This window comes from Harpia harpyja, chromosome 23 (assembly GCF_026419915.1).
Source record: "Harpia harpyja isolate bHarHar1 chromosome 23, bHarHar1 primary haplotype, whole genome shotgun sequence".
NCBI classification, from domain to species: Eukaryota; Metazoa; Chordata; class Aves; order Accipitriformes; family Accipitridae; genus Harpia; species Harpia harpyja.
Window position 1 is genome coordinate 17692908 of NC_068962.1, and position 15819 is coordinate 17708726.

Here is a 15819-nt window from a genome sequence, read left to right on the forward strand (position 1 = left end):
ACATTTACAACACTGCAGAGATGCACATTAATTTCATTTTACTGCACACATTTCAGAGTTTAACTACTCAATCCACTCACAGGGAAAAATATAGATTAATTAATGACAGAACAAAAATATAATATTCCAGGACACAAAGACTTACAAGATTTCTGAAGAAACAACGAAAGCCTATTGCATTTTCCAAATACTAATGGAACAGCTCTTGATGCAATTGCAAACAATAAGCTGACATTATGATGACAGGTGCACTTTTGAACTAGGGCAAGTACCTCGACTGAAGAGAATCCAGTCCTTCATAAACTCAAGAGAAAAATGTATCAAATTACCTGCTGAAAACCATTTTGACCTAAAGATGGTTCAAGAGTGAATTTCAATTTTGTATCAACCCCTAGAAATAAAAAGGAAAAAGATAATCATGGTCATTATTTTCATTTAGCTCAGAAGCAGAAAAAAACCTCCCACAACTGAAATAAGAACGCAAGATTTCAGCTACATGTTTCAACAACTACATTTCAACTTGTTTCTGTGAATTCTTGTGTTCACAGTGGATTCAAGGCACATGTTAAGAAGCACATGGACAAAATGTTTCTAAAATGCAGTAATACCCTCTTTACTCTAATGATGTAGTTTGGCATAACTCATTTCACTAAAAATCATGTAGTTCACTATTCTGCAAGCTTATTTGTACACTGCAAACTATCATACACATCCACAGAAAAATATATATACAGTGGCAGTTTCTTTCTATCTATTTCAACTTCTTGACATTAAGTCACTCAAAACTAATTTCTAAGTTTGGGGTGCTAGAATTATTTTAGTGCTCAGAATATCAATTTTTTTATAATTCCTCAGAACATAAAGCCCATTCGGTCAGTATTCTCATTTAAGCTTAGATTTTATTTTGGCCATTCAAGCAAATCATTTTGTTATAAAGCATGCCTGCTAATGTCTATGAAATACAGTATCACATAAAATACTCGGATCTCAAGTGTGGCCTACACTGGATCCTGATTGTGGCACTGGAGTATGCCATAACACGAAGAATAGTACCGCTTTTAATTTGCGTTATATCCCCCATTTTGAATGAACAAGTCTTTAGTCCTTCAAATGTCGCTGTCCAGAGCTCAGGTGCTGAACACCGCGTCGCATCCCCTCCCTCGAGTCTTCTGGCATAAAGAATAAAGCCCTTCTTTATTTTTTCCTCCATAATTTAATATGATGTATTGCTCCATATTTAAAATTATGTTATGCATCGCTTCTTGTCTTTCTAGAATATCAAGCCAAACACGTTTTATTATATATTTTAATAGCCATACATATATATATATATAAAAATCCAACAGATTTTAATCCTGCAAGGTTTTACGTAGATAAAATCCTTGCTAATCAACTGACCAGTAATACTCAGTGTTTTGGAGGACTAAGCCTGCCACTCTGACAGAAACCCAAACTGTAGTGGCATTTGCTAGTTATGGAATGTAAAATGCCTTTCAGCATCTGCATACTGAAGTGGTGATAAGTAATTTAAAAGCCTTCCAGCCTGATAAATATACATTTAAAGACAAAGCCTTCTCCTTCAAGGTTGGTTTTTTTTTTTCTTTCCCTTTGGTGGGGGGAGAGGGAAGAGAAAGAAAGAAAGTTCACCCCAGTATTGTTTAGAATTTTAGCATTTTAGAATTGCATCACTGAGACCTGGGGCCTGGTGCTTTCATTTCCCTGCTTCAGATTTAAAAGACATGCTTGTCAGATCTAGAAAAATAAAAGGTTCGACAACCATAATAGAAATGTTTTGAAAAAACATTAAAGGATTAACAGTTATTCCTGGAAGTAACTGTTTATTAGTATTCTTCCCCATAACTCCATGGCACTCAGCAGGGACTCCTAACAGATAAATCTCTTCATAACAATTCAAAGCAATGTAACAATGCCAGTAACCTACTAAGATGAAATTGTATCACATTTGCTGTAAATGCGAAAGAGCGAGTCTCATTCCTAAGCAACCTAGTGGTAAGTACCGGAAAACCCTAATACTTACAAAAGATATCATGACCAAGAACACCTTTTGTTAAGGTAACAGATGTTGACATGTTATCTAACGCTGCCTTGTAGCAAAGAAGCAATAGCCTCCCAAAATAATCATGTCTTCACTTCCAACTCAGCAGCCAAATATTAACCACTTCACAGTTTTCTAAGACTTAAAGATCCCATAACAACTTCTCTCTTTGTCTTATAAGCTTCCTAAGAAAGACGCATGCAGAGACAGCCAAGCCTGCAAAAGACCAAGCACAGTAAGATACAACCTCAGAGTAAGGCAAAATGTATTTACCATTTACATGAACATCATGACCAGCGAGCTCACGCAGGGGCCCAGATAGCTGTCTCTCTTGATTAAATGAGACTGAAATGAGACCCTTGAACCTCCCTCTACAAAAGTTTATCAAATCATGGCAGACAACTAAGACAGGTGTGAAAATTGCTAGAAATGACAATAACATCATGCAGTAACACCAGACTACACAGAATGTTCTCTTCAGTATGGTGAGGAACCTCTCGGTCATGCCATGCACTGTAACCTCTTGTAGAAGCCATGGAGTCTGTGTCCTTTTATTTGTTCCCAGTTAGAAATATTCCCAAAATCAAATTATGTGATGATTTTGTGACAGGGGAGGGGAAGAGGCATGGGGAATGAGGCACAGATCGTACAGAAATGGTTCTTCATTCCTATCTATTTTAAAGAATTTACATTTCCTAAAACCAAAAAAAATTACAACCTTGTTCAATAAAAATACAGCAAGTAAGCAAGTAAAAAAAAGCTGTAACACGAACAGTACAGACAGAGCAAGGAAAGGCTATACCCACCCAGGAACTTCCCAGGGCATCTGCAGAAGGCAACCAGGAAGCTGGGAGCAGCATCTCATTGCCTGTTACTTATTTCTGGCACATGAACCATCTTGCTGCATGCAGTTTCTGCACTCTTCACTGAATTTGTCCTTGGACTTTAGAGCTTCAAGGAAATTCATGTCCACCCCTATTCCAACCTCCCTTGGTTTCCCAAAACTTCCCACCTCCATCGTTGCCCTTTTCCTAACAAATCTCCCACCGCTGCACATACTTTGTTTTTTGGGGTTTTTCTTCTCCCCACTTAGTCCTGTCATTTTCATCTTGTCCACTTTTGCTTGGATTATCACCAGCCTTTCCCCAGGGCCTTCTTCCACATACAGTCTTTTCTCCCTTACACTTCCATTGTCTGCTACATCTTGCCAGCAACTCCCTTTAATTCTGCATTCAGTTGCCTTCTCCCCACAAACTAACTTAGATTCCCTGATAGCTTCTTCCTCCCTCAGTACCCCACACCCATCCAACCCTACCACAGACCTTCTGCACCCATTTTCACTGGATTTTCCCCTTTTTGTCAATCCTTCATCTCTGGGCCACATTCCTCTCCATTACGTAAACACACGCTCTTTGCAGAAAAGACCCTTTGGGGAACTTTTCTTCCCAGCTCCTCTGCACGGACAGCCTGGCAGAAACGTACCACATACGCAGCAGTAGTTCCTACTCTCAGGGACTGTAAGTGCTGTCAGTACAATTCAGCCCTTTTACATCAAGCCAGCCAGGCTATAGTGTCATTTGACATATTAAGTATCATCTCCAGTTCACACACTGATGCTTCATACCTAAAAAGCATATTAACTCATGTAAGCAGGAATGTGTTTGGAACACATATGAATTATTAGCTCCACAAATACAAGCACACACAAAGGTACATATGTTTGGCTCCAGTCAAATTTCTGGAGGGTAGGGGAATGCCAAAATAAGGCCTGTTCAATGCCCTTGCAACCAGGTCACCAGAAACCAGTGCAGACAAGCTATTTAAAAAAGAAAAGGGAAAAAAAAAAGAAAAAGAAAGATAAAGCCCCACAAAACCCAGTCCTGTTAGCTTTTCCACGTAAAATCCACAATGACTCCTGACAACAAAAGGCTGTAAGAGGGAAGATCATACCCCTAGGATTCCCAAACCCTAACAGTCTTCCACTGCATGACCAAAATGTAGCACGGGACCACATAAAGAGCCACAAGAGGGGAGAAAAACATTACGGTCAGCCAAATACCTGGGTGAAGGAATCAAATCCCCACTCCTCAGCAACATTAAACAAAAGGATGGGGCAAAGTCTGGGATTTTTTCAGAAGTACTAAACCAGAAAAAGCGTAGGCAGATGATCTGTTCTGATGCACGTACGTGAACTATAAAGCCATAGCTTCAAACTTACAAAGCACATTGCTGTAGGTTCTTGGCTGTACTTAAAAGCAGCTGTTGAAACCTCTCCCATGGAAAGCCAATAAATATTTTATCGAAAACAAATGAGGAAAAAGGCCTAAAGCAGCCTTGTGTGCAGTGGGAGTCCACGCTTGGGGAAAGAAGTGGCAATGTAAACTACCACCGTATTGTTGCTTGTTGTTTCAGGAAGATTCTTAGCCTTGCCTTGTAACTTATCTCTAAATGTAGGTTTTCATCTGCAAAACGAGAAGTAAAAGCAACATTCTGAGTAACTCCACATGAAATCACTTTTGTCAGGAGCCAGAGCTCACTGGGATGTATCAAAGCACATCTAAAATCTGCAGCCTACAGAAACTTCTCAACACGGACAGACAGCTGGTACAGACACTAAGAAATTCTGAAGGAAACTTCATTCAGCTTATTTTTTAAGGGCTCATTAAGTGCCTTGTCTCCATCACTCTATGAAAGCATGCATTCTGAATGATGTTATTGTATTTACTTACATACGAACAATATGGAAAACCCCAACCCAGTGGGATTTTCTAGCTTTAGGACTACGGCATTCATGGTTACACCTCTGACCATCTCCCCTGGTCTTTGTGGGAGAGAAAGTAAAAGAATGCCATTATCCAGGTAACATCATTACCTGGGATATTAGGAAGACTCCTGTAGGAGCAGGAGTCTGTGAGAATTATGAGTCAGGAAATCTCCTTGATAACAGCAACCCCATAAACCTACACCAGAATATATCTGCGACCTTATTAATAACAGCAACCGAAACCCATCTCAAACACAGAAGCGGTCAGCATTGCGTGCTCGGCGGACACACAGCTAGTACAACGGGAAACTGAGTCTTAACATATTTCATAGAATCATAGAATCATTTTGGTTGGAAAAGACCTTCAAGATCATCGAGTCCAACCACTAACCATGTCCCCTAAACCATGCCCTGTAGTACCCTGTCCACTCGCTTTTTGAATACCTCCAGGGATGGTGAATCAACCACTTCCCTGGGCAGCCCATTCCAATGTTTGACAACCCTCTCAGTAAAAAAAATTTTTCCTAATATCTAACCTAAATTTCTATGCATTGCTCTACGTTTCAGTAGACCCCAGGCTTGCACGTTTTGTAAATGCCTAGGATTAGGCAACAGATCAAGAGCATTTTATCTGCAAGTGACAGCTCTAACATTGTCAATTGAATTTAAATTTCCAGTACTTCATAAAAAACCCAAAGGATCCAAGATTTTGGTGGCAGGCAACTAGAACCTAGCATTCAGTAACGATCACCCATCAGCGCTTGTGCCGAGAGCCCGCCCCACCGGAGCAGACCCAGGTTGTCGGCTGACCACCTGCTCCTTGAGCGGTTCTGGTCCCGGAGCAGGATCCAGAAGGAAGAGCCGCAGGGCCGACGCCTTGCCCCGTCGGAACGGCACGGCCGCCAGGTCCGACAACACCCTTCGGCAGACAAAGGCTGGGCGGGAGGAGGGCTCTCCGGCAAGTCGGGACTTAGCAGGTGGAGCGGGAAAGGGCTGGCGGGCCGGGGGCGGGGGGGGAGCGCAGGGCCGCGGCGGCCCGGGAGAGGCCGGCGGGAAGCAGCGGCGCCGCGGCCCCGCGGGGGCAGGGGGGAGGGGGACGGCAGGGACCGGGCACGGCAGAACGGCACGAAGGCGCTGCGAGGCGGCGACGCCGGGCGGGACGCGCGGGGAGAGGCGATGGGAGAGCTGAGGAGCCGCCCCCCCCCCCCCCCCCCCCCCGCCCGCCCGCTCCCCAGCCCGCGGCGACCCCGCCGGCCCCGCGGCCGGCCCAGCCCGGGCGGGACCCCCGCCGCCTCGGCCGCCGCGCTCCCCACGCCCGCGCCGCGCCTCAGGCCGCGGCGCCTCACGCAGGCCGGGCCCCGCCGAGGCTGCCCGCGCCGCAGCGGCGGCCGCCGAGGCGCGGCCATTTGCCTCGGGCCGCTGCCGCCGCCGCCGCCGCCCCCCCAGCGGCGCAGCCCCCCACCCCGTCCCCCTCGCCGCCGCGCCTACCCGCGGCCCTCATCGCCCGCCGGCCGCGTCCCTCCTCGCCCAGCCGCCCCCGCGGGGAGGCGAGGCGAGGCGAGGCGGCGGCCCGGGCCCCGGCCGCTCCCCGCTAAGCCGCTTACGGGATCGCAGCCGCCGGCCGGCCGCCCAGCCCGGCGGGGGGAAGCGGGTTACCTGGCTCCAAGGTGCAGAGCAGGCGCGGCGCCGTCCGGGAGATGCAGCTGCGCTTCTTGAGGACGTTGCTGAGGATGGTGCCCACGCCGCCGCCCGAGCTCTGCCGCTTCAGGCATCGCCCGCCGCGCCGCAGCGAGCCCGTCAGCCTGTCCTGCCGCATGGCAGCCCCGGCCCGCCGCCCGCTGCCGGCCGTGCCCGTGCCCGTGCCCGTACCGGAGAGCTCGCCCTAGGGCGGCGGGGCGGCCGGCATGGCGGGGGGACCCCGGCCGGGCGGCGCGGCAGCGGCTCTCCTGGCCAGCGGGGATCTGCAGTGCGGAGGGAGCAAAGCCGAAGTGCGGGAGAGAAGAGGGAGGACAAGGAGAGGAGAAAGGGAAGGGGGAAAAAAAAAAAAAAAAAAAGAGGGGGAAAGAAAAGGAAAAGGGAAAAAAAAAAAAAAAAGAAGTTGCTCCCGCCCACAATCCTAGCATCACTGCCTGAATAAACCAGCAGCCTCTCCTCCTCCTCCTCCAGCACCAACTGGGATGCAGCAGCTCCGGTTAGAAATAAAGGGAGCCCAGGCGGCAGTGGTGGGGCTCAGCGGTGACAAAGGGCTCCAGGGGAGCTGCACACACATCAACAGCACACGCAGTCCTGACACGTCTCGCCCGACGCCTGTTAGCAGGGGGCAATACTGACATTTCTGCCGAGAATGGAGCGAGCTAAGCGTCCAGCAAAGAGACCTCTCACCTGGGATTCCGGCCTACAGCTGGACACGTGCAGATAGTCCTGCTGTCCCTTTCAAAAAGCTGTCCTGGGAGGGAGTCCCACAAGTGCTACCAGACCACGGAGCACGGGGAGAGCGATGGATGTAACAGCATCCCAGTGCCAGGGCGGGCTGGGGTCAGGTCCCGCAGCGGGGGCTGCTCCGGGACAGCCCCAGCAGCAGCAAGAACAGGCGGGCTGCACAGTTTCTGTGCTTCTGACTCTCCAGCACAGAGACTTTTCAACATCCTCACCTAAAATAACAGCCTTTTCTATGAATCTAAACTGCAGCTGCACTTAATACTAATGATGTGCCGTGCACTAAATAGTGAAAAGACACTACTCAACAGCATTTTATTAGCTCCATTTTCCAGTGCTATGTGACCTAACAGCATCTTAAAAGGGTTTGATACAGAGTTTCAAACCAGTGGTTTGATTGACAAGAAGGAAAAGTATTTGAAATAATGATAGCTTTTATGATCTAAACCACTCGGCGTTTCTGTGGAAGGAGAGCAGATTAATCACACCACATTAGTCAGGATCAAAGACCAAGCTACCAGAAGTCTGAGTCTACCTGCCAACATCTGTAGCTTTGAAACAACAATTTGCTCCTTTATTAAAAAGATGTTTTTCTCAGCCGCATGACAAAGATAGGAGAAAACTGGCAACAGATAAGCAGCAAAGCCAATTATACAAAAGACGCACAATAGAAAACACAGAAGCAAGCCTTTTTTTTTTTTTTTTTTTAAGATCAGTTATAGCTATCTTTAGAAGTTACTGCTGAGTTTTCAGAGAAGCGTGATTTTGATCATGCCTCTTTAAATATCTGGTTTGTTTTTGGAGAAAAGTCACTACATTTGAGCTGCTAGCTTGCACTCTGAATAGATAATTAAGTCTGTGTGTCGGTGGTTCTTTTTTTAACAAAGGTGACACTTCCCTGCTGATGTAGATGATGCAAATCACTTTATTTCAGTGCCAGCTGGAGATGATGATTTAGTGGTTAAAGCATCAAATTTCAAATGAATTAATCTCCCTAGGTGTACAGATTGTACCAATGGGACTGTAACAGAAACATTTAAATACAGAAATAACCATGTAATCTCTCTAATATTATTCTCCTCTTCCTTGAGCACCATACGCAAATAGCACCACATCGTTCTTGGATCGTTTCAAGACTGGCTAACCCAACACCACATGACATTGCCCAAAGTCTCAGGAGCTATAGCCAAAGTTTCAGGAACAACTCATTATCCATGCAGTGAGAATCAGCCATCCCACTAAACTGAACATAATCATACGTTACCTTCAATTTTTAAACAATTACAAATCAGCTCTAAGACAGACATCAATATTTAACTGATGAGGATAACCAGCTCTCAAACTGAGAATTCGGTGTCCTCATTACTGCTATTTCTCCTACTTGTCATCTTGCCGTCCTGTAAGAAAACTGGAAACAATCAGGACAATCATTCTGCGACTTGGGACATAGCTACTTCCAAGGACCAGCATGCCATTAAGGAGCTTTCCCGCATGCCAGCCAATTAACACATTATTCTTAAGACGAAAATGCAAAAATGAACTTCAGGAGACAAAATGAAGAAGCCAAGCCATACAACTGGGTTTGATGACTCACTGGATCATTAGCACAAATGGATTTTAGAGACATGGATAAGCCTCCTGTTAAGCACACATATACATACCTTAAGGGCAAGAGCGTAGCTTCTAGAAAAGTGGATGGCATTGGGTTTTAACCCCTGATCAGGCAAAGCCTTTAATTTGCCTGTGGCAAGACATGTTCTGTACCACTCCCTGGACTTGCAGACATCTAAGCATGACACTGCATGTCAGCAGCTTGTATAAATTTGCCATATTCACTGCTGTAAATAGTCTTCAACAACAGGGAAATTTCAGGCAAATCACCATAGTTCCAAGTTGGTGAAAATACAACAAACTTAAACTCAAAGATGTTGCCAGCCATCGTGAATATAGTTCAATCCACCAATGCAGAGAGGTCTGGCCATATCCACAAGTCCTCACCTGCAATTACTGACATGACAGATCACGCTCAGAAAGGATTTGGGGTGGGGGCGTTTTGGATAGCCCAGATATTTCAGCTCCAGATATTTCATAATAATCAACCTGAGACTTTGCTTTTTTCTCCCCCTGTAGTTCATTTATTCCCTCCCACACAAGAGTCACTTTCTGAAAAACGTTACCTCCTCATTTGGTATCTCTTTGCAGTCTTACCACCACCTGCTAACCATGTCTTTTTAAGGCCAGAGCATACTTCATGAGAAATACTAGTTCACACATATAATTTGCTCGATTGTTACAATTGGCCTTATGGCGATCGGTCGTATGATCGCTGCCAGGTTTTGACAGAGAGAAACCAACTCCATTCACCTTAAACCTCCCCGTTCATCAGCCCACTTCTCTTCTGTCTGCACTGGGACAATGAGGTAAAAGACAGGCAGCTAGAAAGGAAGAATGAGCACAAGCAGATGGGGCAGCAACAGGAACAGCAGCAGAAATGAGGCCACAGACCCATCTCGCTTTTAAAGAAAAGGACACGTTTGTTTATATGGAGCTTTAACTACCCAAACCCAGGATTACTGGAAGGCACAGCTCACTGGTTCTCTTCTGATGTGTGCAAAGAAGACTAAATTTAATCAAAAGGCTAAAAATGGTAAGACATCTTCAGCTGGGTATTTCATAAACTCCACATCCTCCCCTTTATCTCACAGAAAAGTATACAGACCTCCTGTAATTCTGATTCGCATCGCAACATCTCAGAAAAACGGTGAAAGTTTGGGTGGAAAGCTTGTTTGCCACGCTTCTGGACACCCGTGTTAGCAAGAATACTTAAAGCAACACATACCCATGAAAAAAAAAATGTATTGTAGTAAATATATTGTGTGATAATATTGTAATATGTTTCACCCCAAAACATTTTAGAAATTACGTTTAGGCAGCATCACTACACCAGCTGCTGATACAGCAAATATCAGAAAGAAATATATATCAATAGGATGAGGGGAAAAAATATATTGCAACCACAAGGCAAAACCTATTGTATTGACCGCATCATAGGGCCATTGTCTGCTAAGCCCCAGAGTTCCATACACTACCTTTAAGGGCCAAAAAAACGTAACCAGAAAACGTAACTCCGTTACCACTTAGCTTCAAACAGCTCTACAGAAGTTAGAAAAATCAAGAAATTTTAAATCTGTACCAACACACGTTCTGATGTGCATTCTAGTTCATTATGAGCTTCCAAAGAGAAAAGATGTTACTTCCTTCTGCTTGATCCTAAAAGCCTAAAACCAAGCATGACCTACCTGGAGTTTCACACTCTCCAACGCACAAGAAGGAGCCACCTCTGACAGCTTGAAAAGAGGCCTCTGGCTTGTTGGGTCTTTGACACTGAGGGGGCACAGGTGCTACAGCAATGCTACAGTGCGTGTCCTTGAACAAGGCGGCACAGCCCAGCGCTCCTCCCGCCTCAGCCCGCAAGTAGAGCATCACCTCCTGCATTGCCAGCACTGCTCCACAGGCTCTGTCACTGACTCGCTGCCTCAGACGCTGCAGGCGAGCAGATGCTCTGATCTACCAGTAAGCTGTAACTGTCGTGTGGACCACCAAGCACACAGCCTGTAGCACTGTTTCACGTATCCACAGTTGCATGAGCACGAGGAGGGAGGCTATGGGTAAGAGTGGACAGACCTGTGTTATACAGAAGGAGAAGCATGATTTTGGACTAACAGATTCAGTTCTGCCACCAAGCTGGTCTCTGCTCTCAGACATGTAATCCAGGATTGTCTTTACTGGACAAGGGATGGTTCCACAACCAATACAGAAATGAAGTTTTGCTACTGTATTTGTGCCTAGAGAAGGTTCATTTTATGCACTTTCAACAAGTAGGGCTCAGGAAACTGGTACAGTGTGTTGACACACCACAGTCTCATCAACACAGCATGAATATTTTAAACTTTTCCGTTGCATTAGTCATCATTTGTATCACTTTGCACACAAATGTCACAAAAGAGGTCAGGACCTCACTGTGTTCTATATTAGATATCACAGACAAAAAGACCAAAGCCAGTCCTTGCCGACAAAGATATTCAGTGCAAATATAAACTACACAGTGGACAGGAAATAACATCTATGACTTTCAGAAACAGAGAACCAAGATTTAAATGATTACTCTCAGGAAGCATGCAGTAGAGCTGAGAAAATCCAAACAAGCACAATTCTAGTCCAATGCTTCCTCTTCCTTTAGACTTCAGGCACATAGCCTTCTTACTTATTTCCCCCTTCAAAAACTGACAACACAGTAAGTACTCTTCAACAGAGCCTTCTCTTGAAGGAAGCCCTAAAACAGCCCACTTGTTCTTGGAGGGCTTAAGACAGAGGATCTGGGGAATTCTCTTACTAGAGAGCGCTCTCTGGCCATGGGGCTTTGTTTATAGCTACGATGTCTGAAAAAGAATATTTCCTGCACGTTGTTTAGCCATATCTATTGAGAACTGATCTCAAGAACATCATTAAAATAGCACTACTTAGTGTAGTGTGTATCTTTCAACAGGAAATTAATCTACAAGACTACTACTCCTGTAAGAAGCTCACAACTGTATATACGCTACACGATCCTTTTGCTTATCACAATCAGGATTCAGCCAAGAGAGAACTTCAGACTCAAGATTCTTCATTATGATCTTTAGTTTTGTTTTGTTTTTTTTTTTTCATTCTCCCCCTTCCCTCCCATACACTATCCATTCCTGCTTTCTGTACTACACATTTGCATACACTAGGACAGGATTGATGAGAAAAGAGAAGGTCCCTTCAACAGGGCCAGGCCTCCTTGACCCCGACATCACCTGCCCACCAATGTGTCTTGTAATTTATCTTTTGGGAATGATGGACAGTTACACCTAGTAAATGTATTTACAAGTTGAATAATATTCATAATCATATTGCTTCTTGAAATATTTGGCAGATACCATACACTCTGAGAAGTATACCATCAGTGAAAGCACTTGAAATGTCATACATCTGTAATGAAGGCATCTGTAAATCAGTTGTGAAAGCAGTTTCTAGCAGTTTACAGCACAATGGGGTGGAGCTGTGATGACCAGTTTCCCCATCTAGGGAGGCACCACATTTGTAGGCACTAAATCAGTGCAGGTAAGGCTGACTGCAGTCCCTCAATTCATAGGTTGTTCTTAGAGTGGCACGAGATGCTTATGCAATCAGATCACATAGGAACATGAAAGCCCTCAAAAGCTTCACACGCTGCTAAAACAGAAGTACAGACGTGCCTGTAACCCCCTTCAACCTGCCTATAACCTCTCTCCATTTGTAAATACATAGCTATTTCCATGAATGAGGGAGGTGCAAAGACTTGACATCTGTACAGTACCAGGGCTAAGGCCAGCAACAGTAGAACCACATGTACCCGTCTCCCAGACCTATGCTCAATCCAGTAGAGCGTGAAGCCCCTATTTTCCCAAGTTCTTTAGGAAACCACTTAGCAGTAAGCTACAAGCTTTTCTTAAACCTGTCTCTACAACACCATCACATTGAAAGCTACAAATACGTTAATATTAAAATGCTTTACATCACAAATTATTAACTCTCCTGTGTCACCAACTCTCACCATCACACCATTAAAAAGCCAGTATTCTGCAGCATCTGGAGTTTCTAGGTCAAACTGGTTTTGAGGATAGAAGAAATAAATTTTCTGATAATTCAGCAACCCTGAGCACACAAGTGCCAGCAACCAGTGCCAATGAGCCCATTGGGTACAAAGGGTGGCCTATTTCACTGCAGGCCCATCACTGGGAATTGACCATTCCCAGAGCTTAACAGGAGAGAATGGAAAGAATTCCTGAAAAGTAGAAACCAATACAAGTTTTTTAAACATCATGCACCACAGATCAGAGGCACCTCAAATATTTCAGAAGAAAAAAAAAAAAATCTACTCTGACATTACAAAACAGATGCAATGAGGAAACCTTTATCTTAACTTAGGGTTCTGCACTGAAATGGCAATGCAGAGATTTAACTCTGAACTATCCATGCGGGAAACAAAAAGGGGCTTAAATATAGTATTGCTTGATCACAAGACAGAAGTAAGTTAGTTCCCCTTATTATGCCAGTAATAGAGGACAACAAACTTGCACAACTGAGTATGCCTGATTCTATTAAAGCTATTTGTATTCACTGCAGTGCCCATAAATCCTAATTCTGGGCTGCAGCACTATTGCAGTAGATGCTGTACAAGCACAGCAAAAACCAGACTGCCTGCTTTAAAAGAAAGAAATAACAGAAAAGAAAATGCATTAGCACACAGAGGAGCACAGGGAGACAGTGAGATGACATTGGAAAACATGGTGGCCAGTAGTCTTAATATAAGACCTGCTATTGTGTTTCTGTAGGCTTCATGGCAAAGATGAATACCAAGGGACACACATGAAGGCATAAGGTCAATGAAAGGGCTGAAGGATTAGGTTTTAATCATCAACTCAAGTTCAACATGGCTAAACATGTACAAGGAAATACCAACATGGGGAGAAATTGAGAAGGTGCTTGTTTTAAGGTAAGTGTGGGATGGAGGTAGGAGGCATGAGCTAACCTTGAATACCGAGTAAGAAATGACAAGGATATGACAACAGAGCAGAGCAGGTTGTGAAGAGCTTTGGATATTAAAGCTATGAGAGCAAGACATTTACTAGATCTACAATGACCATAAGGGAAGCATAGGTACCTAGCACTCATGTGAACACCTATGCACAAACACTAAAACGTAGGTGTGTTAATCACAAGCTGAAACCCACTGCTACATTTAATTCTTTGTACATATATATGTTGTCTTCCAAAAGTACACCTAGCAAAAAAAAAAAAGTTTGCAGAAGCTTTCTCTGTCCCAAATGCTTCCAACAAGCTCTTAATCAGAGAAAAATGATAGGTAAGTATGTGGATGGATCTTCTCATGTTGTGAAATGGGGGCATGGGGGGTGGGGGTGGAATTATCTAACTTGGTTCAACTGTATAAATAAACTCCAAAGTTATAATTGCCATTTGAGGACCACAGTGATCTGTGTTGTCCTGATGAAGAAAATAAATATGGGGGGCAGGGAGTCAATTGATTTTACTTATCACCTTCATGTGCCGACTCTAACAGTAAAGCAGATCATACGCAGTTACATTAAGCAGATAGCTGCATCTCATGAGCAAGGTAAAAGACATGTCATGCAAGGACTGCTAAAGTAATAATATAATTTAACTGTTGTAGTAACCACTAGCATAAAGTCTAGAGTTAACAACTGGAATAAAAGTCATAGCAATGCTTATGTGCTCAATAAAATATATTGAGAGGACCTTTTAAATTAAATACAAAGTAATGAATTGAAGTCTCAGAGAGCAAATGCCCTTTTTTTTTGGTCAGAGAAATTAACTGGCCCTACTGAAGCACAGAATTAAAAATATTATTTTGGTAAGGAACATACTAAGAAGAAAAAACTGTTGAAGAGGCCTACATAAAAATATTGCTGAAAAGCATGACTAAAAAAATTAAGAAGTGTTCCCTAACCAAGATGAAGTAAATGTACATCTTGGCCAGAATTCACACCCCAGAATCCTGCTTAAAAGCCACACAGTCATTTTAAAAAAAACAAATCACTGGGTCAGCATAAAAACTAATGCAATATATGAAAAAAGAATTCTGACCAGTATGATTTGTAGGCATGCTTAAGATATTTGCAGAAGAAAAGAGGTCATAGCAGATTGCAGGCTCCCAGCTCTAAAACTGAGCTGCTCTTCCTTTATTAGAATCTGATTATTTGCTTAACACCTAGCATAGAAATTGAATTTTACAGCGTGGACCACCAGCTTCATTGGTGAAAGAAGGTGCTATTTCAGAAAGAGCAAGATTTTAATCCCCTAAACATAATTAAAGCAAACAAAACCACCCTATGTCCCCAAGACAAGATTTATCCACAGACAGAACACTTTCAAAGATCTTAGATTAAAAAGTAATTGCCCAAGTTAGAAAAATGACTAACCACAAAACACCTTTGCTTTGGGCCAGGAAGCACTATGGGAACGGGACCATGTTTATACATAAAAGTTTTTATATGTTGTTTAGTACTTATTTGCAGTAATGCTAAGAACATCCATCAAAGACTAAGCTCAGGCTGTGCAAGGCTTTCATTAGACACACAGCAAAGAGGCAGTTTGTTCCTGCACTGCCCAAGGATAAAAGAGTCCTGCTTCCAGCACAGATCCTCCCTCTCCCAGTATGCATGGCCTCCACGGACAGAGCTCTGTTACACAGGCACAGAAACAAAACCCTTCGTGGGGTTGGGGAGGGGAATGGGGCTCACTCCAAGAGAAGCTCATATGAGCCCCACAGAGCTCTTGGAACCACAGATCTTGATCAGTCAATACAGAATTCCTCCACCACAACTCAAGTTCTCTGATCACACATACATTGGTTCCCATTTGCAGATGCCACTGGTTCTGTCAAGAAATGGAAACTTTCCCATGAAGTTTTGCATGTACGTGAAGCTACTGTAACCCCAAGTCCTCCAAACCACATAAT

General features: G+C 44.0%; 1 protein-coding gene across 6 annotated transcripts in view; it reads right to left on the minus strand.

Moving 5' to 3' along the window:
• TBC1D30 (TBC1 domain family member 30) overlaps positions 1-15819 on the minus strand; it is a 57821-nt gene that overhangs the window by 25265 nt on the left and 16737 nt on the right. For 3 of the 6 annotated variants that reach the window (XM_052774325.1, XM_052774320.1, XM_052774321.1), the window contains exon 3: positions 330-391. Coding sequence is in view for 5 of the 6 variants with exons in the window: in XM_052774320.1 (XP_052630280.1) it covers positions 330-391 (62 nt within the window). In the remaining variant the exon portion in view is untranslated. Of the gene's footprint in view, positions 1-329; positions 392-6308; positions 6351-6476; positions 6868-15819 lie in introns of those variants that run through there. The other 3 variants (XM_052774322.1, XM_052774324.1, XM_052774326.1) reach the window with 3 other exon arrangements.